The following is a 26,064-nucleotide window of genomic DNA, read 5'->3' on the forward strand; positions in this document are numbered from 1 at the left end:
AAGGGAAGGGAAGGGAAGGGAAGGGAAGGGAAGGGAAGGGAAGGGAAGGGAAGGGAAGGGAAGGGAAGGGAAGGGAAGGGAAGGGAAGGGAAGGAAAGGAAGGAAAGGAAAGGAAAGGAAAGGAAAGGAAAGGAAAGGAAAGGAAAGGAAAGGAAAGGAAAGGAAAGGAAAGGAAAGGAAAGGAAAGGAAAGGAAAGGAAAGGAAAGGAAAGGAAAGGAAAGGAAAGGAAAGGAGAAAGTAAAGGAAAGGAAAGGAGAAAGGGACAGGCAGGGCAGGGCCGCCCCAGTTTGGTGGCGTTTCGCGGTGACAGCCTGCCGTGGTGCCTGGCCCCACACAAAGCAGCTCCCGCCTTGTTGCAGCCTCCAACCTCCTTCCCGTGTCACCTTTTGCTGGGCCGAAATGCCTCGCGTTTTCTTCCTGCTTTTTCTGGGGATTCCTCCGAGCTGCCGCTCGCTGGATGATCCCAGGAGTTCCCTGAAATACCAGCGAGCGCTGCCGCCTTCACTCACACATTGCACGGCTGGCGAGCCCCGCGCTCGCCTCTCTGCTGGGCAAGGCCACTCCTCTTAGTGCAAGTCTCTTTTGCTTGGGCTGCATATGCCCAGAACGCCTAAGGTTTAAACGTGTTCTTCTAGGAGATCTGTATTTGAAAAATAATAATAATAAAGGCTTAGGCACACCATGTTTTTCTAAATCTAAGCCAAGCAAGTGCTGTATTTCAGAATGTTTTGGGCCATGGAAAACAGCAGATGATGATACACTTCACTTACTTTATGTTAGTGCTGATTTACTTTCCGATTATTCAGGTTGCTTAGTCACATTTTATTTTAAATATTTTTTTTAATCTTTCTTTCTTACAGGCCCTTTTTGCAAATGTAAATAGTAGTGTTTATGCTCTCATTGTGTTTCGCACAATGGGAAGGATTCCACAGGAGCCCATAATCTCCACATCTTGCTGTGCCTGGAGTTTTTTAATAAAACGATGGATATTTTGAGAGATTTTCTTTTCTGTGTCTCAGAATTCTTTGCCACCTATTGATAAAACAAATTTCTCACCATTTTTCTGAGGAGATTTCCTGATTCGGGTATTTACTGACCGTTTGGAGGTGAACAAGCATCTGAGAACTTTTACCCCAAGACTCACACTGGCTGTAGATTGCTTACAGGAATGTTTTCTTCTTCTTCTGGGGAGTTTCAACAGTTTATTCATTCATTCCAAATATTTATGAAGAGGTCCTCAGTGCTGGGGACAAGAGGGAGCCTTTTGAAAAAGGGGAATGCAGTGGTTGTGTAGCAGCAGCAGCCACTGATGACTTTTTAATGTGTTGTGTTTCATGTGGCTTGGGGCTGGAAAAACAGGCCAGGGCTTCTTGCCTTGAAGCTGGGCCTGTTAAAATCCTCCTCCAAAATGATTCCCAAAGCCCAGGGAAGTGTGGCTGGGGGTGTCATTGAATCCAGTGTGAATCCATGGTCTCCTTCACTGTGCCAGGGGTGATGCCAGCACAGGGGGACAAGCAGCCAGCACCATCAGTGCCTCCTCCCCTCAGTGCACCAAAATCGAGCTGTTTCCAGCCATCCAGATCACGCTGGTTCAGCCAATCTTTGCCAAAGCTCTGGAAGAGGTCCCCTCTCCTCAGAAAGGACACACAGCACCAAAGATGCCTTTTCCCAGCAGGATGAATCCCGTGGTGATTCCCCAGGGCCACAAGAAGTCCCAGAGGACACAATTTGTCCCCTCCCATGGAAAGGTGGCCACAGAGATGCAGCTGCAGCCTCACCCGCGAGCTGCCAGTGCCACTTGGGAAGGGTTATTTCGGGATATCACCTGAGCTTGTTGTCCAAGCACAAAATTGTGGGTGGTGCTGTGGAGCACAGATGTGATGGGGCTGACCCAACCCCGAGCTCAAGTCCCCAAATGCTCTGCCTTTCCTCCTTCCTTTCAGTGGTGGGGAGGCAGATCCTGCAGTGCAAGAATTTGCAGAACAGGTCTGAAGGCATGTCAAGGTGGAGAGCCCACCTGGGGGGTTTGAGCCTGGGGCATTTTGCAGCAAAAATGGGAGGTCCCTGAAATGCAGAGCTGTCAGAAGGCATCTGTCAGCGAGGAGGCACAAGAGAGATTTCCCCAATGATGTTTTCCTGTTTGTTATTTTCTCTGCACACAGGTGACTTGACACTTGCATTTTAATTGCCTTAGTGGCCAGCAGCACTGGAACTCCAGCACTCAGCCTTGTAATGGGATGGTATTGGAGAATACATAAAACCAGGTAATTGCATAAATGGCATTTTTGGATGCCAGCAAGTGCCTCAGACCCTTGAGGAGTGACATTTTACAGGAGTGGATGGGAGAAAAACAGCAATCACAGCACAAAGCCCAAATCCATAGTGTTTCTGAGGCAACAATCGTTTCCCGAGTTTTGTGGCCAGTTGGCAGCCCTGGCTGAACACTGCACTGCTGGGAAACTATATAGTGCATTTGAGTAATTAGTGGCACTTTTCCTGCCTGGCAAATCAAGCCACGGAGGGCATTAGAGCCTTCAGGGCATCTCTGCTCTTGGCAGCAAAAGGAACAAATAAGCAAAGCCCCATCAGGAGGGGCTGGGTGGCTCAGGCACAGAGAGAGGTGTCTGATCCCAGCCACTCAGGGCTCTCCCTGCACTCACAGAACGCAGCAGCTACACCACCACCTTCTGAAAAACTCTGGTGGCCTCCTCCAGGCATCTGCCTGAAATAAACTTGCTCCTGCAGGACCTCAGCACAAATCTGCATTTTTCTATGGCCGAAGAACGCGGTGTGGAAAGATAATCCCCTGCTCCAAGATCCTGAGAGGCGATGGCATGCACAAGGTTAAAAAATGCCTCTGGAACCAGTGGCTGGGAACCATAAATACCTTCCAGGCAGTCCTTAGGCACATCAGGAGATGAGCAAGCAAAGTAACTGGAATTTATAAACTTGCATAATTAATTATTCTTTGCAAGGAGAACAAACATTCCCATGTTCCAGCTCAGCTAGGGCCTTTGACAATTGGACTCCTTTCTGTAAATAATGTTATGTAAGTTTATACATTTCAGTTAGTGCTTGTTCTAGCCTCTTCACAGCCCAAGGATGTTTTCACCCCAGTTTATTATTTCAGCTGTGGACACATCATTTTTCCCTGGTGCAACTATAATGGGATTTAAATTAAGATGCTTGCAAGCAGTGTAAGAGTAGTGAAATTGTGTCTGGAAAACATTGGTACATACCCAGGGAGAACGAAAGAAAAGAAATTAGCTTTACATTGCAGCACTGGGCAAAGTGTCTGCACCCTTCCCCGCGGGGCAGGACAGGATTTCTCTGTCTGAACACACAGCCTGTGGAGGATCAGTGCTGTACCTGCAGGGCTGCTGGAGACGTGGGGTAATGGCCATGGATGCTTTTATTCCAGAGCAGGGGAGCACCTTGGAGTCATCCAGCAGCCCTGTAACTGCAGGGTGCTGCAATCAGAGCTGCCTGAAATGCTTAACCCCAACGGCTTAATCTGCAGCCATTGCAAATTAGTACAGCTCCATTAACTCCAGAGGACTGTTTACATGGGGGAGGTTAAATGTGTACAGGATCAGGCACAAAACCTGCAGAGATTCCGTACGTGGGGCAGTGGTTTACTGATTTACAAGGCTAGATCTCATCTCTGCTGCTTTCTGAAGTTTTACTTCTTTATGGTGAGCACATCCATGTCACGGGGATTTCTCCCACAGGCAGCATAGGGAGAACAAGGAAAACCCTTCATCTCCTCCGATCCTGTTGCTGATCCCAGTCCCTAATGAAGGAGATATCTTCCTTCCATGGCATTCTTCAGTAACCTGTAGCTATGACTGGATATTAAAACCTGATATGTGGATTATTTAATTTCCCTTTGCCCTGTTTTTTTGTTTGGTTTTGGTTTGGTTTGTTTTGGTTTTGTTTGTTTGGTTGGTTTTTTTATTATTCCTGCAGTTTATCTGCAGATCCTACAATAACAGGAGAAAAGCTATATGATCTCCTCCTTTGATCTGTTGGAATTCTGATGGGCTGGGCTGGGCTGGGCAGTAATGAGTAAGTCAGCATTGAGGTATGGCAAATAGCCCGTGGCCTCTGGGGTGGCTTTTATGAGCACAAATCCACCTGAAATGGTCACAGGAGAACGACAGGTCCTGAGGAACACCAGCTGAGCGCCTGGGGGAAGCCATCAGCAGCATGACAGGAGCTGGGAGGCCGCTGTGGGGTCTGCAGGCTGGGCACAAACGTGCTGGACAGGTCCCTGCAGGTCCCCAGGGCTTGTGACTGCTGTCCTGACAGAGCTCAGAGCTGGCACAATCCCCTTCTGGACAGAGCCTCATGAGTGCTTTGGAGGGTGCTCCAAAACAGCCCAGGTAGGTCCCACCTCAACATAAAAAGGAGCCCAAGCCAGGGTCACTCTCTTCACCCCGGTTTTGGTGATCCTTCTGCTCCTGCCACCCAAAGAAAGAGCCCTCAGCCAGGAGCTCCTGGTGGCAAAACACTCTGTGCCTATGTCACTGGTGTGCAGCATGGGCTGAGCAGGATTTCGCTGCAGGAGCAGCTGTGCCCAAAGCTGAGAGCTTTGCCCAAGGCTGGGAGTGTCTTGGAAAACCTCCTGCACAGTGTTGGCACTGTTTCCTTTGCCACCCAGAATCAGCCAGCCTGGGTGCCAGCACCCTCCCAGACACAGGACTGGGTTTAACTGGAGTTACTCAGGCTGGCACTGTGACAGTCCAAGGGAGCCTCATCCAGGAGGTGCCTGAAATCAAGATGGTTTGGAAAAATCTGAGTGACATGTGAGGACTGGCAGTTTTCCCTCAGCTCGGATTTTGCTGGTGCTTAAAACTGCATCTGCTAAAAAGCAAAAGCCAAGCAGAAGGGGTTTAGTTGAAGTGGGTCCAGTACAGTTTTTCCTAGGTGTAAACACTTCTCCTTTGAAGGGAGAAAAGTGACTTTGACTCTTCACCTTTGAAGAGTCTTGGCTGCAGCTTCTTCAGTTTTGCAGCTCTTCAGGTCTTGCTGCAAAATGCTGTGGGATGCCTGGGAACAGAGGTAAGGAGAGCTGCAAGGAGCTCATGTTTCTGGGACACAAAAAAAGATGTATAGAGCAGGTGCCTTCTTGGGGTTTTTTTCCAAAATAATTATAGTCCTGTTTCTGCTACTATAGAAATTGAATTTCAAGAGGATTTTTCTCCACCCTCTTGGGTCCTGCACTCTGCACTGCTGTGCCTGCCTTGTGTCTGCAAGGAAAAGGAGCCCCACATGGAAGCAGAGAGTGTTAGTTACTGCAGCCTGTGTCTGAAAGAGGCAGGTACATCCTTCCAGAGCAGGGAAACTGATTTTAATCCAAGCAGCTCAGGGAGTAATTATTCTTGGCAAATGCAGATCAATACCAGCACAGTGCAGCTCTGCCCACGGCTTGCAAATGGCAGCACACAACACAACAGGGACAACTTCCTTTCCACTCTCTCTGTCCTGTCCTGCTTTGCCTCCAAGAGCAAAGCTGCAATGCTCCAGAAGAAACAAACAAAAAAAAAAAAAGGTTTCTGAAGCACAGGTGCCAATCTCTTCAACTTGAGTGGTTTTGTCAAAACTGAACCTGCAAGCCACACCTCCCCCACATCACCAAGGTACAAAAGCAAAGGGAAGTGGAGCAGAAGACCTCTGTGGGGAAAAGACCGTGTGAGGAGAGCACTGAAATGTTGTGCTGGTGTTGCTGGCAAGCCTTGCTGACAGACCCTGCCTACCCTTGCTTGTCTGAATTCCAGGCTCAAACATTAGGGTTGGTAAAAACAGGTTCATTCCTGGAGGAACTTAGATGCTCCAGCTTGAATTGCATGTCATCTGCGCTTTCTAATTTTTTTTTCTTACTGCTGCTGAAGTGCTTGCATGCCCTGGGAGAAATCTTTAGTCTCTTATTTACATTTTAACCTCTTCTCTCCTGTTCTTACTCTCTTTGGTCACAGAAGCACAGTGTGCTTTCCAGGTGTCCTCTGTCCACAAAAATCAGGCAGGTCACTATGCTGGATAAGCTTTGGTCCAGCACAGAAATGAATTCCAGCAGTGCTGGCCTTATGGAAGGGGTTGTTGGTGGTTATTTGTTGTTGTTGTTGTTGTTTTGATTCAGGAGAGCCAAGGGAGTGTTCACAGGTGGGGAGGAGGAGTTTCAGCCCTGTGTTCTTGCAGCATTCTCAGCACAGGGGGGTGGGTGCACATTTTGGTGCAAGGGTTGAGAGCTGTGGGTGCACGTTGTGGATGCAGTCTGAGGGCTCTGGGACAAGCATTTCCATAAAACCAGACTGCCAGCCACGCCACACTGAGGGAAAGGAGCTGCTCCGTGTTTCTGCGGGCCGTGCTGAGCTGCAGAGGGGGACAGGACGAGCCCGCCGCGTTCACAAGGGTGCAGGCAGGTACCCGGGAATCCTGGGACAAGGACATTCCTGGGAATTCCCTGCTGCTTTCCCGGCGCCGGGGGAGGAATCCAGCAATTCCCGGGGCAGCCACCGCCAGTGCTGGGATGTGGCTGCCCCGGGAATGCGGCACATGGGCCTCGGGGCGAGGGGCCCGAAGTCGGTCCCCTTCTCTCAGCATCTCGGCTCCGTGCCGCTCCCCTGGCTCCTGCTGTGCCGCAGGGACAGCGAGATAACCTTGCGGATTTTATAACCTGAATCTCATTCCTACCTCTCCTTTGCTCCTGGCAATGTACCAATTATTAATTAACAGGCGAATGCTAGAGAAAAGGCCAATGTACATTGATGTAAACGCAGCAGTCCCCGGGTCAGCTTTTATTACAGTGAACCCAAATACTGTGAATTAATAGCCTGGGAAAAAAAAAACCCCAAAAAACAAAACCACCCCCAAAATAAACAACAACAACAAAATCCAGAAACTATTTTGAACTTGATAAAAAATGAGAGTTGTATCTTTTTAAAAGGTTCTCTTCCTGGCTGTTGTGCATGCCACACTGCCTATGGAAAAAAAAACCACCTCAACAAGAATTTGTGTCATCAACTGATGTGACCCTGATGCCCTGAGCACACGACTTCCCAGCTCCTGGGAAATGTTTGGTGCTCTGCAACTCCCTGACAAGGGCTGTACACTCATCATCTGCATCATGATGCCCAGTGAAGGTGGTGCTTTTGAACAGGCAGTGAAAAATGTTAATCCAGATTCAGACCAAATTAGAGCTGCTGCAGTCAAATGGATTTGCTCTCTTCCTCAGGAGGGAAAACAATGCAATTATTTTCTGCTCTGTCTGTCACAAAACAGGCACGGCCTGGGTGTGAGTCTGGGAGGAGGGAGAATTATCTTTCCCCCAAGGACAGCAGACCATTTCACCATTGACCAACCCTTTTACCTTCGTGTTTTGGGTTTTTTTCCAGGCTTCTTAGCACCCAGCGTCACAAGACACAGTGCTCTAGATGATTTTTGGTTTGTTGTTGTTGACTGGTTTTTTTTTTTCCCAGTTGATCTCAAAACATATCATTATGAAATCTCCTGTGCAGTGGAGCCAAGCTCCTGGCTGCCAGACACTCAATTCTCCTTTCAAACCCTCGTGTTACTTAATGGGCAATGATGTTTGCCGATTTAGGGTAATTCCTCCCTTTGCTGTAATCTTCCCGCTCCGATGAAAAGGACAGCTTTACCCAAACGTGGAGTACATATATAAATATTTGAAGAGGGATGAAATATGCAACGTCTCTACCAATGTACTGTGAATGGGAACATCTCTTCCAGACTCCTGAGCGAAGATTTTAGGGCAGCTCCAAGAGACTTGCAGCAGGTTTCCTATTGGCAGCAGTCCCCAGGTCTGCTGGGAGAGAGCAATCCAATATTGAAATACTGAAATTATCCAATATTTACCACACGGAGCGTGGGGAGCTGGGGATGTGCAGTGGGTATTGATGCTGTTTCCCAAACCAGTTGTGTTTAGGGCTGTGGTAACCAGGGCCGGGTGTTGACTTGATCAGCCCTGCCAAGTTACATTGTTCTTGTTTTGAAACACTGTTTTTAGTTGTGTTTTGTGTCTAACCCGGGCGAGAAGAAAAAGCAGAGGTAACATTTTGATGGCCTGAGGTATGGTGCTTGAAGGATGGTTTTGTTGAGTTGACTAAATAATGATTGCTCTCAATGCAGACATAAAGGTGCTTGGAATATGGTTAAGGCAGGATTAATTACTGGTTTTAAGATCAAACTGGAAGAGATAGCAGGAGCAGGTGAGTTGTTTGAGTTGGTGGAGATTATGGTTATCTGCATTTCGCATAGCTTTTCTAAATCATGAGTTTTATTTCAAATACAGCACACCGGTTATTGAACACTGGTGAAAAACGAGTGCTGTAAAATGGAAGTGAATAACTTGTATTTTCAAGGGCCCCAGGGACATACTTACCCCTCCCTTCGGCATGAGAACAATTTTTAAGTGACTGTTCCAGGTGACATTGAGACAATTCCTTTGGTCAGGCGTCTCCTTATACCGGATTGAGAAAGCAGGTGCTAAAAATAGAAACAAATGGCTTGTGTTCATTTTCACCCTGTGGAGGACGAAAAGCTGAGAGCTTCACAGTCTGTGGGAACTCTAAAAATGTCTGCTGGCTGCGATTGATCTGTCCACCACAAGATGTGCCCTCTTTGCTGCACAACAAGATTTGCCCTCTTTTTTTTTTTTTTGGAAGTTTTATTCCAGGAAGCATCCTGAGAGTTTCCTTTGGTTTGTTTCCACAGGGACTTCTGCCTAGGATTTGTAGGCTCATCGACCTACCGAGCAAGCAAACAACAACATCAAAAGGGGTTACTAATGAATGAGTCATGCACGATTTAGTATCAGCACTGGAAAGGCGAATTTCCAAAATGGGAAATTCTCACCAACTCCTCGGCTAAGGGAAGCCGAAACGAGCCCTTTGCTTCTCCCTCCTGGGCTCAGCAACATCAGCTTCGAAGATTTCCACGAAAAGGCTGAGCCAGGTGCGAAGAAGAACGTTTCTTTCCAAGAAGAAACATTAAAAAAAAAAAAAAAAGAAAAAAAAAAAAAGTGATGTGGCGCGGCATTTCTCGGCACGGCTGGGGAGGGTTCCTCTTTCGCTTGATGTCGTGAGGGAAAACAACAGCCAAACGAGGGAAAACCGTCCTGAGGGAACGGCCGGTGCGCACAGCCGGACACGGCCGTTTCCACACGGAGGGAGCAGCAGCCGGCCCGGCTGGAAGGCAACGCGGCCGTGTCCGCCCCCTTCCCCTGGCTCCTCCAACAGCAGCGAACACCTTTTCTGAGGTAAATACCTTCCACTTCTACAGCCCGGCCTGGGGGGCGGCGCCGGGGGACGGAGCGGGACCGCGCGGTGTCCTGAGGGGCGCGGCGCTCCGCCAGCCGCGGGGACCCCCGCCGCTGCCCCGCCCGGCGCCGTGGGGCGCGCGCCGCGCGTTCCGCCAACCCGCGGCGCCGGCGGCCGGGGGGGGCGTGGCCGGCGCTCCCCGCGCGGCGCCTGGGCCCCGCCTCCTGCGGCGGCTGTGGCGGCGGCGCCGGGCGGGGAGGCGGGCGGCGCGCGCTCGCGGCGGGAAGGCGCGCGCTCGCGGGGCTCCGCCACAGGGCAACAAGTGGGAGGCGCTCCCGGCCCGCCGCCTCCTCGTCCTCCGAGCCGAGCCCCGGCCCCGCTCCGCCCGCCGCGGCCGGCCCTCGGGACACGCAGCCGGCGGGGTGTGGGACGGAGGACGAGCCTCCCGCGGCCGCCTCGGCGCCGCCCCGGCGTCGCCCTCAGGTGCGGGGCTCCCGCCCGCGCCGCGGGGGCCGGCGGAGCGCGGCGGCGGCGCGGAGCTCCGGCGGGCGCTCGGGCCGTGGTGGGGCGGCAGGCCGGGGCGAGGGCAGCCCGCGGCCGGACAAAGCATGGTGGATGCGGAGGCGGTGGCAGCAAGAACCCCGGCGGAGCCCCGCGGCAGCCTGGCAAGGTACGGTACGGGCCGGCGGGGATCCGCGCTGCCGGGGCGGCTGAGGAGCGACGGGGGGCAAAAAAAAAAACAACCCAAAAAATCCACCTTATTTGCATGTCGGGCGCGGGGGGCAGGACAGCCGGAGAGGTGTGTCTGGGTTTTTTTGGGGCTGGGTTTTTTCCTTCTCCGCGGCGGGGAGGTGACAGGCGGCGGCTGGGTGGGGTCACAACACGCGGGCGCCCGGCCCCGGCCCCGGCACATGTTGCGGCCGGAGCGGGGACAGAGACACCGTCCGCTGGGCAGGGATGAAACTCCGGCCAGCTCAGCCCACCGTACGTTTGTCCTCCCTTCTAAAGTATATTTTATTTTATTTTAATTCATTTAACCGTGGGGAAGGCGGCGTGCTGGCGCTGCTTCGCGAAGCCGCCGGGTTTTTTTCCAGGAAAAGCCCGAGCCGTGCGGCTGCGGCAGCGCCGAGAGCTGCTGCAATCCGCTCCTTGGCTGGAGGGGAGGGACACTGGGAGCCGGGGACACTCCCGCCTCGCTTGGGGTCACCTCATTAACCCGCGGCGGGTTAATTATTAACATCCGCGTCTGGGTTCTAGGTAGTGGCGCTGGAGTATGGGCTTGGGTGGACGTGAAGGGGAAGAAAATGGTGGGGGTTTTTGCCTGAATATACGTGCTCCTTCACCAGGTGATGCTTTTTCGTCCTTCAAACTTTCCTGAGGCATCCTTGTGCCCCCGTCAGGCGGGGACTTGAGGTTTATTCGGAGGGATTGTGGCTGAACTGCAGCTCGCGACTCATTAGTCATGCTGCAAAAATTTGTGGTGAAAGTTGCTTGAGTAACCCTTTAATCCGACTTCCCAAAATGCTCTGTGCTGTTGGAGTTGATTATTAAATACTCATGGTTAGTTTTAACTACGCAAAATAAGAGCTGACCTTGTTCGGGTGGTGGGTTTGGTTTTTGTGGTTTTTTTTTTTCCTTGCGGGGTTTTTTCCTTCTCTGCCCCTTCCCTTTTTATTTTTTTTTTAATGTATTTTGGACAGAAAGCCTCGGTTTGGGCACAGAAGGAGTTTAGTCTGGCCGCGGAAAGATGCGTGCACAAAATTACACGCTAGACATGTCATCTGCGAGTTATTGAGGAAACATGATTATAGCGTTATCCTTTGAGGAAATTTCTGGTGAAAATTATTACTCGTCGTCTTAAAGAGAGCAGACAGCCCGGAACCCGGTTCTCTTCCCGAGCTGCTCTAAGCGGTTTCGTGTCCTTGTTGCAGTTGCCGGGGCTGTCCCCGAGGGCAGGTGACACTCGGGGCTCGGTTCGGCTGGAGAGCCCGGGCTGCTGGCACAGCCCGCCCTGCTGCTCGCTGACCCGGCCGTGAAATGCCTCATCAACCACCGCAGGAGTTGAATGAGCGCTGGATTTGTTACGAAATGCGTGGAGGAAACGAAAAAGAGAATCAGCTTTTCTCCTTCAGCAGATTTAATTTGTAATGGTTTGGGGCTTTTGTTGTTGTTGTTGTTTTTGTGGGGGTTTTGTTGGTTTTCTTCTTCTTCTTCCCGTGGCTGTAAACAACCCGAGAAGATAAATATCTTTAAAAAGACAATACTACCATGGAGATGGATTAAAATACATAATGTTTGTCTTGTGCCTAAAAATGTAATCCTGTCAGTAGGAGTCAAAATATTTTGGTTTTAAAGAAACCCTGGATTTGCTGCTTGCTTTCAGCGTGTGACTTTCTACAGGGGATGCTGTGCAGTCCTGAGCTGTATGGCTGTAGGGAAGCTACGGATAGAGTATAAAAAATAGATTGCATTTAAAGTAATTCTGTCTCCTTGTCACCTGTAAAGTGGTTTTCCGTGGATTTATGCTTGTTTCTTTTCCCCACGATGAGGAAAATGCAGCAAGGTAGCCCTGCTGAAGGGACTTTTTTTTTTTTTTGTGAAGGTCATGCTTTAGATGGCAGGGAGTGCTAGCTGACTGTCTGATGCCCTGTTTCATAACAGGTAAAACTCCCTAATCTCCCCAGAGAATGCTCCTAATGAACACAGTGTCACTGGTAGTCAAAAGATTTATTATTACTGCCTGGAAGCTGCTCCTGAGTTTTTTAAATGCTTCTGGGTAAGGATGCTGCTGCTGAGGAGCTCAGTGGAGAAGTGGTGTTTGCTCAGAGAAAAAGCAGTGTTCGATGAGAAATGAGAATGGATCAAGTGGTGTCACATTGTGGGCTGGCAAATCTGAGCAATTGTCTGTATGGATAAGTCACAGTGTATATAAAGGAGGGGAAAAAGAAAAGCAGAATTTGAGTCTTTATCTTCTTGCCTACCCTGACAAAGATTCCTTGGAGAACCAAGTCTTTCAGAGGAGCGCTGCTCCGTGGTGACTTGTCAGCGCTGAAACCCTGAGGAATTGTCATTTTACTGCCACCTGGTGCAGCTGTTTTCACAGTTTCCACAGCGGATCCAGCTCTGACAGCGATTTTTCCTGTTGGCCCTGCAAACCCACCTGAAGGAGGAAAAAACGGTGGTGACAAAAGGCTGTGTCAGTGCTGATCATGTGTGAAACATGGGATGTGACTGTGTGTCTCCTACCACGGCCCGTATCATCATTTATCACAGCGGTCAGGAAGCAGGGCTGGCTTGTCACTGATCTCTGCACTTCACCAAAACCTGTGTGATCATACTGCTCCAAACTAACCAGAGGATAGGGGGAGAAAAAAAAAAAAAAAAAAAAAAAAAAAAAAGATTGAGCAGTATCAATTAAAATCCTCAGCCAGGCTCTTTGGTAACTTGTTCTCTCTCCAACAGATCACTGACTTTTTGACAAATGTGTCAGATGATCTTGCAAAATCTTGACTTGGGGCGGATTGTGAAACTTCTCCGAGTTGGTTTTTCGGTGGACTTTTCTTTCCTTCCTGTGTGCTGTCACACTTGTGCTGCCAAGTGACTAAAGCAGCTCTGTCGGGAACCGCTCCCAAGGCTGACATTCCAGATCTTCCTCGTCTTTCTCTGGATTTGGTTACCTTTCCTGCGGTAAAGGACCCATTAGCTGCTGCTTTTTGGGGGATTTGCAGTCTGTGGAGTGGAGGCTGGGTGGTTTCTTGTAGGTAGTTAAAAGTGTGTAATTCTCAAACTTGTCAAGAACTGGCTAAAGGAGGGTGGAGGGAAGATATTGGCAAGAGTGAACTTATTGTGGCAACAAGTTTTCTGTAAAAATCACTGAATATAGAAAAAACCCCACGAATTTCATCCAAATAATGAGAATTTTAACTTCTGGTTTTCATGGTAATGTTTCGTGAAGGCCATTAGGATTGATTGCCTTCCAAAAGCTTGAAACCATCTTTATCCCTCTCACAGGTTGTTGGTTTTGGGGTTTTTTTTCTTCATTTATCTCCTTATTACATTTTCTATTACTCTATGGTAGAAATGCATCAGTAACTTTGAAGCAAGTAGGCATCAGTTTACTTTTTCAATTCAAACTTTAATTTTTTTTATTTTCAGGTATATGCAACATTAGTCCCTAACACGTTTTTAACCCAAATGTTAACAGGTAATTTCGGGAGAAGGCTGGGTGCATGTGCAATCACGGGATGAGCGTTTGGTGTTTCTGGTGTGTCACAGGCTGGGTTCATATGAGTGCTTATTATGGAATCATAGTTGGAACAGGGAATCCCCACAGGGATCATTGGAGAAAAACCCCTGGCCCTGCACGGGACAGTGCTTTGTGTGGTTTGGAGAAGAGTTCGTGCCTGTGAGTGTGGTTCACCAAAAATTCCTGATTTGTTATCCCTGTTCTGACCTCACAGAGATATAAATATATGTTTTTATCAGTTCACGGTTGTATCCCTGTAGGTAAGCAAGCACCCTTGATATGCTCATAAAACAGGAAAAAAAAAATATGATGATGATGCTAGAATGAAATACAGGCTCTTCTTGTCGTTTTAGTAGAGAGTGAAGAAGTCACCGACCAAAAGTTGGGGAATAAATGTCAGAGCTGTCCAGTCACATTTCGCTTTTACAGAAGCGCCGACAGGTACCTGGGACTGGATCCTGCTCTTTGTTTGGATCTTTCTCGCTGATTTCCTTGCGCCTTTTAGGATTTCAAAGATGCCCACGTATTAACCTCCCTCAGTCTCCAGATCGTGTAAACCCCAGTGAAAAGACTGGCTCATTAAACTGTCTTGTTTAAACTGTGGAGAAGACTGATTGAATTGGTGCCTCGTGAGAGGCAATTAGCATTTCAGCAAGTTAAAGAATCCCTGTGTGTGATGGGTGTGGCGCTGAGAGTTTTCAAGGGAGAATTGATGGAACAGTTTCCATCAGCGGCTGGTTAAGAAAGCTTTGTTGTTTGGGAGAAGTACAGCAGTAAGGCTTGGAAAGCATTTAATTCGGAGACAGTTTTGTTCGCCCTTGTAAATAACGTGTGAAATTTAGCAGCTGAACTCTTCTTTAACTCTGAGGAGTTAGTCTTGAGAGTGAATTGACTGAATCCCTTCGATCCATGCCAGCTATCTGGATCAAATGAGCAAGAAGTCTCGGCCTGTGGGTGGGAATGACGAATTTTCCCGTAGAAGGGTAATTCCCAGAGACTCAGTGGTTTATGAACAGGCAGACGAGCTGCGTGTCAGTCTGGGATTTACAGGAGCGTTTAGGGTGCTGTTGAAGGTTTGTGGGATGCGCAGGGTTTCCTGCGGGAACATCCTGCTGTATCCCGGGGCACTTCTGGATCTGGGTCTGTGCTCCCGGCCCTGTGCTGCTGTAGCTGTTTGTGCAGCTGGAACTGCCAGTTGTGAACTGAATTGAGGAACTAAGCGGGTTGAGAAATAACCTTTGCTGTTCTCTTGTCTTCAGGGTTATACATAACATAACACAGTGGAAAAAGGGAATTCGTGGCCTGGGAAAGGATGGAATTCTTATAACTGAGTGTGAGGAGAGCTGCTGCTGAAATCCTGACTGTATCCTGAATGTAGTGCTTGTTTATCTTATTCGAGCAATTAATTTTATTTTTGAATCTGGTATTTGAAGTTAGAAACTTAGTTAGATATTAGGAACTGCTAATGGGAAGCTGTCTTTGTTGTTGCAAACTTATTGTTGATTTGCTTTTGAATAAAAACAAGCCCCGTGCAGAACAAGCCTGAAGTTGATGACTCAAGCCACTCTCCAGCTCTGTGGATGCTCACTTTGGTGTGCAGGTAACAGGTACAGAAGGTGGCACTCGGATTTAGAAGTTTCTAATCGGGTTAGATGCTGATCTGCTGCTAACAAAAACGGGAGTCAGCTGCCTAGCCGGCTTAAAGATCCTTTACAAAATCCTCCGGGTACTTATATGCATCTTTAGCTGCCTAAAGCTGCTGGAGAAATTGTTCCCTTTTCCATGAACTCGATAGGCTGGAACGACATGTGAATCTTAGCTTTTACAGCTTTGAAGGAGGACAATGAACTTCTCTGCTTACAACTCCACTGATCTTTCTGAACTTTAAATGAATTATTATGAAAGATGAAGAACTTTTCCTGTAAATGTTAATTACACCTGAAACCAAAACCAGTTAAAGGCAAAAGCATTTTTCATGTATTTGCGTTTTAAAATGTAGGGTTTTCCTTCTTCAACGCGTGTTTAGCTCATTACTGTGAGTTCAGAGGCAGATCCCAGAATTCTGACATGAATATTCACAGTGTGAGTTTGGTTTGGATTGACTTCTGAGTAACCACACAGCACTGGCAGGGAGACATGGCTGGGAATTTCACCCTCCCACTTGTGTGTCCCATCACACAGAGGCAGCAGCTTGGAGAAGTCCATTGAAAACCAACGTTAATTTTTAACCCAAAAGGACAGTGGTAACCAGGGCCGGGTGTTGACTTGATCAGCCCTGCCAAGTTACATTGTTCTTGGTTTTGAAACACTGTTTTTAGTTGTGTGTTTTGTGTCTAACCCGGGCAAGAAGAAAAAGCAGAGGTAACATTTTGATGGCCTGAGGTATGGTGCTTGAAGGATGGTTTTGTTGAGTTGACTAAATAATGACTGCTCTCAATGCAGACATAAAGGTGGTTGGAATATGTTTAAGGCAGGATTAATTACTGGTTTTAAGATCAAACTGGAAGAGATAGCAGGAGCAGGTGAGTTGTTTGAGTTGGTGGAGATTATGGTTATCTGCATTTCGCATAGCTTTTCTAAATCATGGGTTTTATTTCAAATACAGCACACCAGTAAGAAGTAAGACTGTCCAGCAGACTTTCTCTCTTTAAATGCCCTCTGAAAGCGTTGCTCAGATTTGCAATGTGTTTTATCCATCATTTCTCACCAGAACTAGCACTCCCACGAGGTGGCTGAGGGGAAGGTGGTTCCTTATCCACTTCTTTGGCTTTCTAATAATTCTGGGCAGATAAAGTGCAGCTGAAAGGGGCCCCACGGCAAACAGCAGCACGGTGGGTCACGCTGGGTCACTCACTGACCTGGTACAGAAAGTGCCAGAGAAATTCGGGCCCCTTGTACTGCAGTGGGTGGCCCAGACTCCTCCTGCCTCTGCTGGAGCAGTGCTGGTTGTGTCTGGCCCTGCCTGGGGAGCTCTGGAGGAAGGCAGCAGCAGTGTGCTGTACATGAAAGCTGAGGCTGATGACAGATGGGCTCTGCCGTGGCCTGGGCTGTGTGAGCCTTCCCTCTTCTCCTGCACCATTCCTGCTGCCCGTGCAGCACATCATCGAGGGATAGGAGCTGGCTGAAAGCTCACTGCTGCTTTATTGTAGGCTCTTTGTCGTCCTCCAGCTCCCTGAACTGATTCACCACAATCAAATCAGTGCAAAGGTAGATGGGACTGTGCAGCTTATGCAAGGGAAGGAATAAATTACGGGAATGAGTCAGCTCTGACTGAAACGGTTTTAAACTGCCGTGGAACTCTGCTCCCCAACTTCTAATTGATGCCATGAATGACAATTAATTTTGTTCCAGGAGGTATTTCTCTGCTGACACTCAGCTAAACCCCTTCTCTCGATTCTTTATGATTTACTGTTCATTCAAGCTGAAACCTGTCAAGTGAAAACTGAAGTTATTCTTAAATCAGAAGCTGGCAGCTCCAGTTTGTTCCTAACAAATTTACAACATCATCATTCCCAAGCTTGAACTGACCTTAGAATGACACGGGAAATTTTTGTATTAACAAATTGGAATAAACCAAGTCACATCTGCTGCCCCAGGCCCTCAGCTACTGGCATATTAAACTTTAATATTCATTTTTATACTGAGTTGAGATCTTACCCTCGGTTGTCACTGTGAAATCTTAATTATTGAAAAAACACCCCCAAACCAACAACTCAAACCGTTTTTACTGTTAAACAAACTTTTTTCATCACAATTTTTTTGTTGTTGTGGGTTTGGTTTTCTTCTTCATGAGCAGTTAGGAGCACCTTCCCAGGTGTCCAGTGTGGCTGCAGGCATGCCAGTGCAGAATGGTAATGTTAGCATGATAACACTAATTTATTAAGACACTGCCATGGTTTAAGTTGACTGTGTAGATGTGGTGTACATGTGCAGCCACATTGCTTGTTCATCCCTGTGGAAAACCATGACCAAAATCAAGTATTCCATACCAACAGAAAAATTGGAGTATCCCTTAAACTTGGGATTAAATTTACAGAATATTTTTCATAATGGCCTTTTTTTTGCATATGCCTTGATCTTCTACAGAAACACTAGAATTCAAATATGAAACTGAATGTTCTTTCAGCCAATCCAAGGATTTAATTTTAACAGGCTAAAAGAAAACATTTAAGTCTAACTTGCAGTGAATGTCATAGATACACCATATTTAAATATTTTCTCAATCAAACTCTTTGTGAGAGACACTTGCAAATAACTTAAAATACAGACAGGGTTGAGGTGATGTGATCATTTAGCGTTAGCTGACTTAGTTAAAATGGCTGAAAAAGTAGATAACTGGCTGGAGGTTTGGGGATTTCAGCAGTTTGGTTTGGGGTTGGAAGTATTCAGTTTGAGACAGTGGTGAACTGATGGTATCTCTTCCTTCTCTAAGTGTTCTGTCAAGCAGAAATTTCACATGGGGTGGTTTTAAGGAAGTTGAAAGTAGGTTTTTACTGTTGAATGACTTTATAAAGAGAACAAACTCTGATGTTTCTGCAGTGTTTCTAAGCACCAACATGAAGTCAACAAAACTTCTGTTTCATAGATGTTTTTAAAATAGCACACCTTAAAAGGCAATGCTCTGGTAGCTTCACTTTTCTGCTGAAGGAGCTAGAGGTTGGGGAACACCTGAAATTAGTCCAAATGGTGACAGAAACCATAAAAAACTTACTGTGAAGATTCTGGAATTCTGCAGGTTTGTAGGATGGTGTTCTCACTGGTGCAGGAATGTGGTCACTTGTGGCTGGTGCTGGAGAAGAACCCTGCTGGGACATGTTTCCTCTGCTGGGCTGTGGTTGTGACTTGGATGAGCTCAGAGAGCAAGAATGTAGTTTATTAATATTATTCTTACTAATGACTTAAAAGGGTTCCTCTCTTGTGTGTTAATAGCACAGTGAGTCATTCCAAGTTCTTGGTGCGGGGAAAAATTGAGGAACCAGCATCATTCACAGAATTATTGAAAATATAGAGAGATTCAAAGAAATGCTTGGACAAAGTGAGGTTAGGTTCAACTACATAAGTAAACGTTGCTCAAATGCAAGTCTGGCCCTCTAAAACCTTATTACAGAAAACCAGGGGCGCATTACTAGACAAATGCCTCAGTACAATGCCTCTCGCCTGTGGGGGAGTTCTGGTGGAGTTGTTGGGTTTTTTGGCATTGCTTTTGAAGGGTTTTTGGAGCAAAAATGTGCTGAAGATAACTTCAGTGGGAGGCAGAACGTGAAGTTACTTTGGCAGTTATTCAATCTTTTTATAGTTCTTTATGCCTTGGGCTGTGTTTTAGGAAAATGTATGCACATCCTTCCCTAGTCTTGCTGTATTTACTCAGATCTTGAAATTCCATGCCCGAGTTTCACTGGTGTCCTTTGGTATTAAAACACTGCAAGATTAGAATTTCTCCCAAAGTGCAATAATGTGCTGAAAGATGTCTCAAAGCAGGTATATGCAAATAATTAAGAGCAGTGTTGAAATAAACATTTCAGTGCAGTTGTTGGTGCTTTGGGTAGGGTGTTGCTATCCTGGATACTTTCCTGCAGCTGGAACATTGTTTCAGGCTGTCTTGCTTGGAGACCACAGAAAACATCGACTGTTTCCAGTGGTAACCACTGTGTGTGAGACGGGGCTTCTGCAGAAGGGCAACGTGGATATCTGCCCAATATTCTCCTGTTCTTAAGGTTTTCTTAATTGCTGTCGTATGAGAGGGGATTCGTGTGAATTTCTGAGGGGGGAAAGAGATTTGACAGCGTGCAGTTAGAAAATAAACAGCGTTCAAGTTCCTTAAAACTGGAAACAGCACGGGCTCTTATAACAGCCCGGGGCTCTCAACATCCTCTCCTTCCAAAACTGTGCTGTTGCTCAGCCCAGAAATCTCCTGACTCACTGAACAGAGCCCAGCTATTCAGACAGCTCACAGGATGCATCTCACAGTCACAGGAGGACTCCACGTGGCTTGTGGTGTGTTAGGGAGCTAAAGGAGTTCATTTCAGAAGCAGCAGTGTCACTGCTGCACAGGCTGTTGCTGTCACTGTCAGAAGCGGTGCTGCATGCACAGGGAGATCAGGACCTAAACTGAAGTTACATGGGAACATCCGAGTCTGCCCTAGCACCAGACACAGTCTCTGCAAAGAGAGAAGGGTGGTGATGACTGTCAGATACCTGAATTACACCTTGGCTTTGCCGGATTCCTGATAGTTTAGTTCCTGGACCAGCAGGGTGGTAGGTGTGAGAGCTGCAGGTTATAGGGATTGTCTTATCTTTTGTCAGCCCCAGTAAGTAAATGGACTTGTAATGTTTGGGTTTGGCAGTCAGATAATGAAGATGTGGTACTCAGCCCACTTAGAAAATACAGCCTAACTCCTGCCCTCAGAAAAGTATTTGCAGTGAAAGCTTCTGTCAGGTTTGAAGGAGGTGGAAAATTTGGGTGGTTTACCTTGTGCCTGGACAAATGATTAGATTGATTCAGCTGCTTGTGGATCCACAGCTTGGAACAGGGCTGGGTGTATTTGCTTGTGCTGTGATACCACTTTCTGTGCTTTCTGAGATGCAACCACTGACAGCTCGCCAGACTTGTACCTTTCCTGCTGAAAAGCTCTACCAAGTCTAACAGTAAACAGGGATTTTTCTGCTCAGGATCCCTGTCTCGTTTGCTGCAGGGGATTGATTGCAGTCACAGTGGCCTGGAGGATTTTGTGAAGTGTTTGAAATAAAGTCTTTGCCAACGTGTCAGAAGAGTCTCAGGTCAAGTACCCAGATGCCTTAGAGGAGTTGAATGCTCTCAGCTTGGTGAGCTGGGAGCTGTGACAGATGAGCTGTGTGGTGCTGTATATCCTGAAAAATCAAGCTTTGGCTGAGCTCTTGACAATCCCGTGTTTTTGGCTGTTCCTAGGAGGGAGCAGTCGCCCTGTTGTCTCTGGAGCCCCGGGATCATAGGTCAGATTCCACATCATTTGTTGCTTAGTGAGAGGTGCTGTAGAGGACAGGGCAGATAAGCCCTGATGTTCATGCTGAGCTCTGTGGAACAGCACAAAACAGAGGATGGCTCCTTCTCCTGTATTTTTGTGTCTAGTGAAAGGGAATGTAGAAAACCAGCGGATTTATCTGGTTTTAGTGGCAGTTGGAAGAGGAAGATAAAGTTTCTTTAAAGCCTGTGTGACCAACCCCGGTGCTTTCTTAACAATTCAGCTGTTTATCCTTCATGATGACACTGACCACAAGTGTGGTTTTGTCTTTGAGATATAGAAGAAAACTACTCTGGAATTAGAACAGAAACTTCCTAGCTGACTGAGAGTAGAATACTAAAGTCGATCTGGCCTCAGCATATCCAGAGATAAATAGGCAGATGGTACATGAGGAGGCACAGATATTTTTCTGAGAGGCCCTTTTTTCTAGGAGTGGGTTTCAGTTGCAGAAAAACACCCACACACCCCCTTTTGGATTTAATAGTGATTATGGGTCAAATAAGAGAAAAAAACATTACTGATTATATACTTGCTGCTTGCTTCCTAAATTTTTAGTAGTTTAGTGTTGAACTTGTTGAGGAGTAGAACAGAAGTAAGAGTGATGAAACCATAAGAGACCAAGGGTCAGTGTAGCTCAGGTGTCTGGGCATGGCTGAAAAGAAGAAAACAGCAGCAAATAAAGGGGTACTTCTGACTCTGTGCCTCCCTGGCTGCTGTTGCTCTGTGACCTCAGGGCCTGAGACAGTGCTCACAGCTGGGCTTTCAACAGGCAGTACAAATCCTTTATTGCGTTAGGTCTTTCTGATCTTCCAATAATCATTTGTTCATCCTGGCACATGAAAGTGTCATTGACAGCGAGTTCTGTATGTGACTTCAGCGTGGGCTTTGTAACCTTCTTATTCATCCTGAATTATTTGTGGAGCTCGGACACTGACGTAGCCCAGGGCTAGTAAACAGTTTGGTGAGCACTGCTCCAGAGGAACACGCTGCTTTCCTGTTGTTCCTTGTACTGTATTCCTTGTGCCTGCCTTCTGACAGCTGTGGGAGAAAGAGGGATTGATCCATTTTCTCCCCCAGTAAAAACTGAAAATGGATCACAGAACTTTTGGTATGACAAAGATGTATGCATACTGTTCCAAGTCTTGCATATATAGGAGACCTCTCCTTTTAAAATTTCTTTTCAGGGTTTTTTTTTTCCTTCGTGGTAGTAGTTGCACTTGTACTTTCATTTACTGTTTGAATTCCTTTTTTCCAGTTGCAGAGGGGAAAAAAAATTCCAAGTTCATGTTCTCTTCTGTTTGAATATCAGCAATACAGCTGGCAAGTTGTGTCAGCTTTTCTTCCAAGGAGCAGCCAAGTGGAATTGTCAGAAACTGATTGTGTGCTTTAAAATTTGGCTCTGCTCCTTATGTATTTGGAAGGTGTGAGAGTGCAAGTATAAAAGCTTGAAACTTAATTTAAAAATAACTGACCTTATCATATAGCAATTTATTCTATACCCTTCAGCTCACCTTACTAGCAGGAAAAAAAAAAGGTTTCTCAGCCTGCCTTTGCCAAGCTGAGGGCTCAGATTCTAATTATTATACAGTCAAGTGTTTAAAGGGGATCTAAATAAGAGGCAAAAGCTGCTGGTTAAATTAGACTCACCACAAAAAGCTATGTAACTTTCCTAAGCTGCAAATGGAAACTTCACATTTGTACCAGCTTGCTGGTTATACAAACCATCTGTGTGTGTACTAGAGATAGATCAGCTCTTCCTTCTTCGGGGGTGTGAGTAACCTTGGTTTTTGGGCTACTGACTTGCACTTGAAAGTAGTTTGCATTTTTACTGAGATCAAGAACTTGCCGTGAAGGAAGCTAAAATTTTTTTTTAATTTATTTCTAGATATGAGAAATGAGTGTTGGACGCAGAAGATTAAAGCTGCTGGGAATTCTGATGATGGTAAATATTTTTATTTATGTGATCGTGGAAGTCTCCAAGAGCGGCAGCCAAGACAAAAATACCAAGGGCCGTGTTGTTATACCACGGAGCAAATTCTGGAGGAAGTACACTCCTCACAAAGCTTATTGGAACAAACAGCAACAGAAGCTTGAGCTGCTCTACAACCCCATTCTGTCCTTGCTTTCCAACATGACTGTGGAAGAGAACTTAGTTTCTAACCAGAGTGCTCTCAATTCCTGTGACCCTGACCCCTTGGTGCACTCAGAGGTTAGTGACTTTGCAAACCTGCCAGACAGATTCAAAGACTTCCTCCTCTATCTGAGGTGCAGAAATTACTCATTGCTAATGGATCAGCCAAACAAGTGTGAACAGAAACCTTTCCTGCTGCTGGCTATTAAGTCACTTATACCCCATTTTGATAGAAGACAGGCAATTAGGGAATCCTGGGGCAAGGAAATAGAATCAGGAGATGTGATAGTCAGAAGGGTCTTCCTACTTGGGCAGACCCCACCAGAGGATAACTTTCCTGACCTTTCACACATGATTAAATTTGAGAGTGACACCCATGGAGACATTCTCCTCTGGAACTACAGAGACACTTTCTTCAATCTGACTCTGAAAGAGGTGCTGTTTCTGAAGTGGGTCAGCAGCAGCTGCGCAAACGTCCAGTTTATTTTTAAGGGTGATGATGATGTTTTTGTGAATACCAATCAGATCCTGGATTACTTGAAGAGCTTATCAAAGGAAAAAGCCAAAGACTTATTTATAGGTGATGTGATCAAAGATGCTGGACCTCACAGAGAGAAAAAATTGAAGTACTATATCCCAGAAAGCGTTTATGAAGGTTCATATCCCCCATATGCAGGAGGTGGTGGGTTCCTGTACTCTGGTGACCTGGCACTAAGACTGAATAATGCATCTGACCAGGTACTCCTCTACCCTATTGATGATGTTTATACTGGAATGTGCCTTCAGAAGCTTGGGCTTGCTCCGGAAAAACACAAAGGCTTTAAAACGTTTGACATCGAAGAGAAATACAGAAATAACATCTGTTCCTACACAAACTTAATGTTAGTGCATAGTAGAAAACCTCAAGAAATGATTAAGATTTGGACACGCTTGCAAGATCCACACTTAAATTGTTAAGGTAATGTGCATAAAATAAGTGTCTTAAGGCCAAAAAAACTTGGCAAGTTTGGATCACTGAAGCTCTGTTTAATAGCTGAATTTTTGCTGTAAACCTTTTCCTGTACTTCTGAAAATGAGAGTAATACTAAAATTTGAAGGGATGGCTTGAAGACTTGGTCCTGGCTTTTCCACTGTCCTGGTGGTCGTTATGTTTCAATATTGGTCTTAATTTTAAAAAAGACTTTGAAGCTATAACTAGCTGTCAGTGACTGGTTAGCTGTGCTGGAAACAGGGATTGCCTTCCACAATGCATCTGTCATTAATTGTGATGGTGGAAGGTAATTTTCCCTTGAGTAGTGTTTGTCTGTGGAAACCACTGTAAATCAAAAATACACAAATTGGGGGAATGTAGTTTTACTTTTAGATATGATACATTGACGAGACTTTGATTTATGGTTTTCAGTCCTTTTGTCCCCTGGAACGGTATTTTTTTTTCCCTTTACTTACAGTTCTTTGTGCAAAGTGTACCTGTGTCTGAAGGATTTACCTTTTTATTAGACGGAGCTTTATTTTTTTGTTGTTGTTTTAAAGAAACCCCATAATTCTGCTTGAAATGTCCCCTAAGAGATCAACGTGTAAGGAAAAAGATGAGGGTTTTTTTAGGGCTGGGCAGGTAGGGCTGCCCCTGCCTCAAGCCTAAGTACTGAAGTTGACTTGTTGCTCCTGTTAATTGTGTGGAAAGCTGCTCTGGTCAATCCTTGGTTTCTGTTTGGGCTCTAGAAGTGATCAGGTAGCTTGATTTGCTGGAAATGACTGAAATTGCACATTGCCTCTTGAGAGCACGGTTCGGGTCTCCTGCAGAGCGGCGGCGAATCCAGAGCTGTGCAGATCCCAAGAGCTTCAAATTCCCAACCAAACTGAAGTTTGCATGAAGCCTCATGTGGAGTCACACGTGTCCTCAAAACTCAGATCTCCTCTGTTTCCACATCTTGCTTATCAGAATTACTCTACATAGTGGTCGCTTTCTTTGTATATGTAGAAGTGCCTGTCTATTTATTGTTCAGATGGAAGACCAAAACATTTTCTTAAATATATTTTGTGTAACATTTTATTTGTATAGTGTTGTCACTCGGATATTTAAATATAGAGCATGATATTTTAAATCTGAGATGTGTAAACGTGGTAAATAAAGCTAATTGTTATTTTTGAAGTTGAAAAATAAAATGTGATTTAAGTATTTCTGGTAGTGCTTCATGGTTGACTTGCAGAGCAGTTGCATTCTGCGTTTCAGAAGTTCAGGAACAAAAGGTTTTATTTGACAGATTTCTCTAAGCTTATGTAGCAGACTATCAGGAAAATGTCACAGTGGTGCCTGTATTTATTAGATGCTGGAATAGGTGGACAGCTCTGGTGAAAGCCAGGGGGACATGAAGTGCCTTGGGACAAACAGTATGTACAGAAATAATTGTCTGTACAATACCATTGCTGTTGCAATTGAAAGGAGTCAAGGAGTGGACTGAATGGCCTGCACTTGAATTTTTGATTGAAACAACTTGGCAGCAACACCTCTCTCTTGCTTTTTCACCTGCTTTCTTTTTCCTTCGTTTACCTGGAACAAATGTGATGCTCTGTTCAAGGAGAGGTGAGGTGTTCTGGTCTTCCACCTCTTTGTTCTGTAGATGATTGTGTTGACCCCAGCGTGGATAAAAGGCTGTGCTCTGGTGTTGCGCTGTGAGGTTTGACCCTCGTGCTTTGTCATTCCTCGTGGGAAGTGACACCTTTCTGAAAGAGCTGCAGGTTTTACATGGGTTACTTCCCACCCTGTGCCTTGAAATATTCATGGGATTATCCTCAAGATTTGGGCCAAGTGAAAGAAAATAAGTTATGCTGATGGTGGGAGATACAAGGACAGATGAAGTGTTAAAGAGTTTTGGTGTGGGGAGAGAGAAAAGGTGAGGCAGAGATGAAAAGGAAGGTGCTGTGGGAGAGAGGTGGGGAAAGAGAGGCAGAGACAAGTGAGCACTGAACAAACTGCTGAGGTCCACGGGAGGATCAAACACAACCAGGAGGGTTGCAGCAAAAAGAGGGACAGGAAAAGAGCCCAGGAATTACATGGTGTGAGTAAGGTAGGGTGGAGTGCACATGTGCTGTTAAACAAAACGGGTGTGATTGGAGTGCCAGCATTAATTATTTAGTTTATGCCCTTCCCTCCAATCATGAGATAAAAAACAGGCCTCTTGCATGGGACACACCTGGTAAGAAGGAAAAACAGGCTGAGTGGCACTTGGGGAGGAGAAACTCTGTGAGAAAGCATTTCCCCACCTTCTGAAGGGACAGGAGAAAGGGAGGAGGACAGGGCTGAGCAGGCTGTGCTGGGGGAGAAATGTGACAGACCATTTTTGTTTGCTCCAGGTGAGGAGGAGCTCTGGTGCCAGTGCCTGGTCCACTCCCACGGAGAAAGAGTTGTCTTG

General features: G+C 46.4%; 2 protein-coding genes and 1 long non-coding RNA gene across 5 annotated transcripts in view; 2 read left to right on the plus strand and 1 right to left on the minus strand.

Annotated features, from left to right (window-relative positions):
• The window catches only part of MCM8 (minichromosome maintenance 8 homologous recombination repair factor), a 341,212-nt gene that overhangs the window by 85,217 nt on the left and 229,931 nt on the right, over window positions 1-26,064 (plus strand). The gene's annotated exons all lie outside the window — the stretch shown is intronic.
• On the minus strand, window positions 7,378-9,108 carry LOC136358497 (uncharacterized). The gene is made up of 2 exons (XR_010743125.1): window positions 8,403-9,108; window positions 7,378-7,801 (listed from the first exon to the last, which is right to left on the minus strand). It is a non-coding gene; the product is annotated as an uncharacterized lncRNA (long non-coding RNA).
• Window positions 9,731-24,830, plus strand: B3GNT2 (UDP-GlcNAc:betaGal beta-1,3-N-acetylglucosaminyltransferase 2). 3 transcript variants are annotated; one of them, XM_066316430.1, is made up of 2 exons: window positions 9,731-9,949; window positions 22,409-24,830. In XM_066316430.1, the coding sequence occupies exon 2, from the start codon at window positions 22,418-22,420 to the stop codon at window positions 23,609-23,611; it is 1,194 nt and encodes a 397-aa protein (XP_066172527.1). In that variant the 5' UTR covers window positions 9,731-9,949; window positions 22,409-22,417; the 3' UTR covers window positions 23,612-24,830. The 3 variants fall into 3 exon arrangements, with proteins under 3 accessions (XP_066172527.1, XP_066172528.1, XP_066172529.1); XM_066316431.1 differs by lacking the exon at window positions 9,731-9,949 and adding an exon at window positions 10,133-10,263; XM_066316432.1 differs by lacking the exon at window positions 9,731-9,949 and adding an exon at window positions 12,905-12,966.

Source organism: Sylvia atricapilla, chromosome 3, assembly GCF_009819655.1.
Source record: "Sylvia atricapilla isolate bSylAtr1 chromosome 3, bSylAtr1.pri, whole genome shotgun sequence".
Lineage (NCBI taxonomy): Eukaryota > Metazoa > Chordata > Aves > Passeriformes > Sylviidae > Sylvia > Sylvia atricapilla.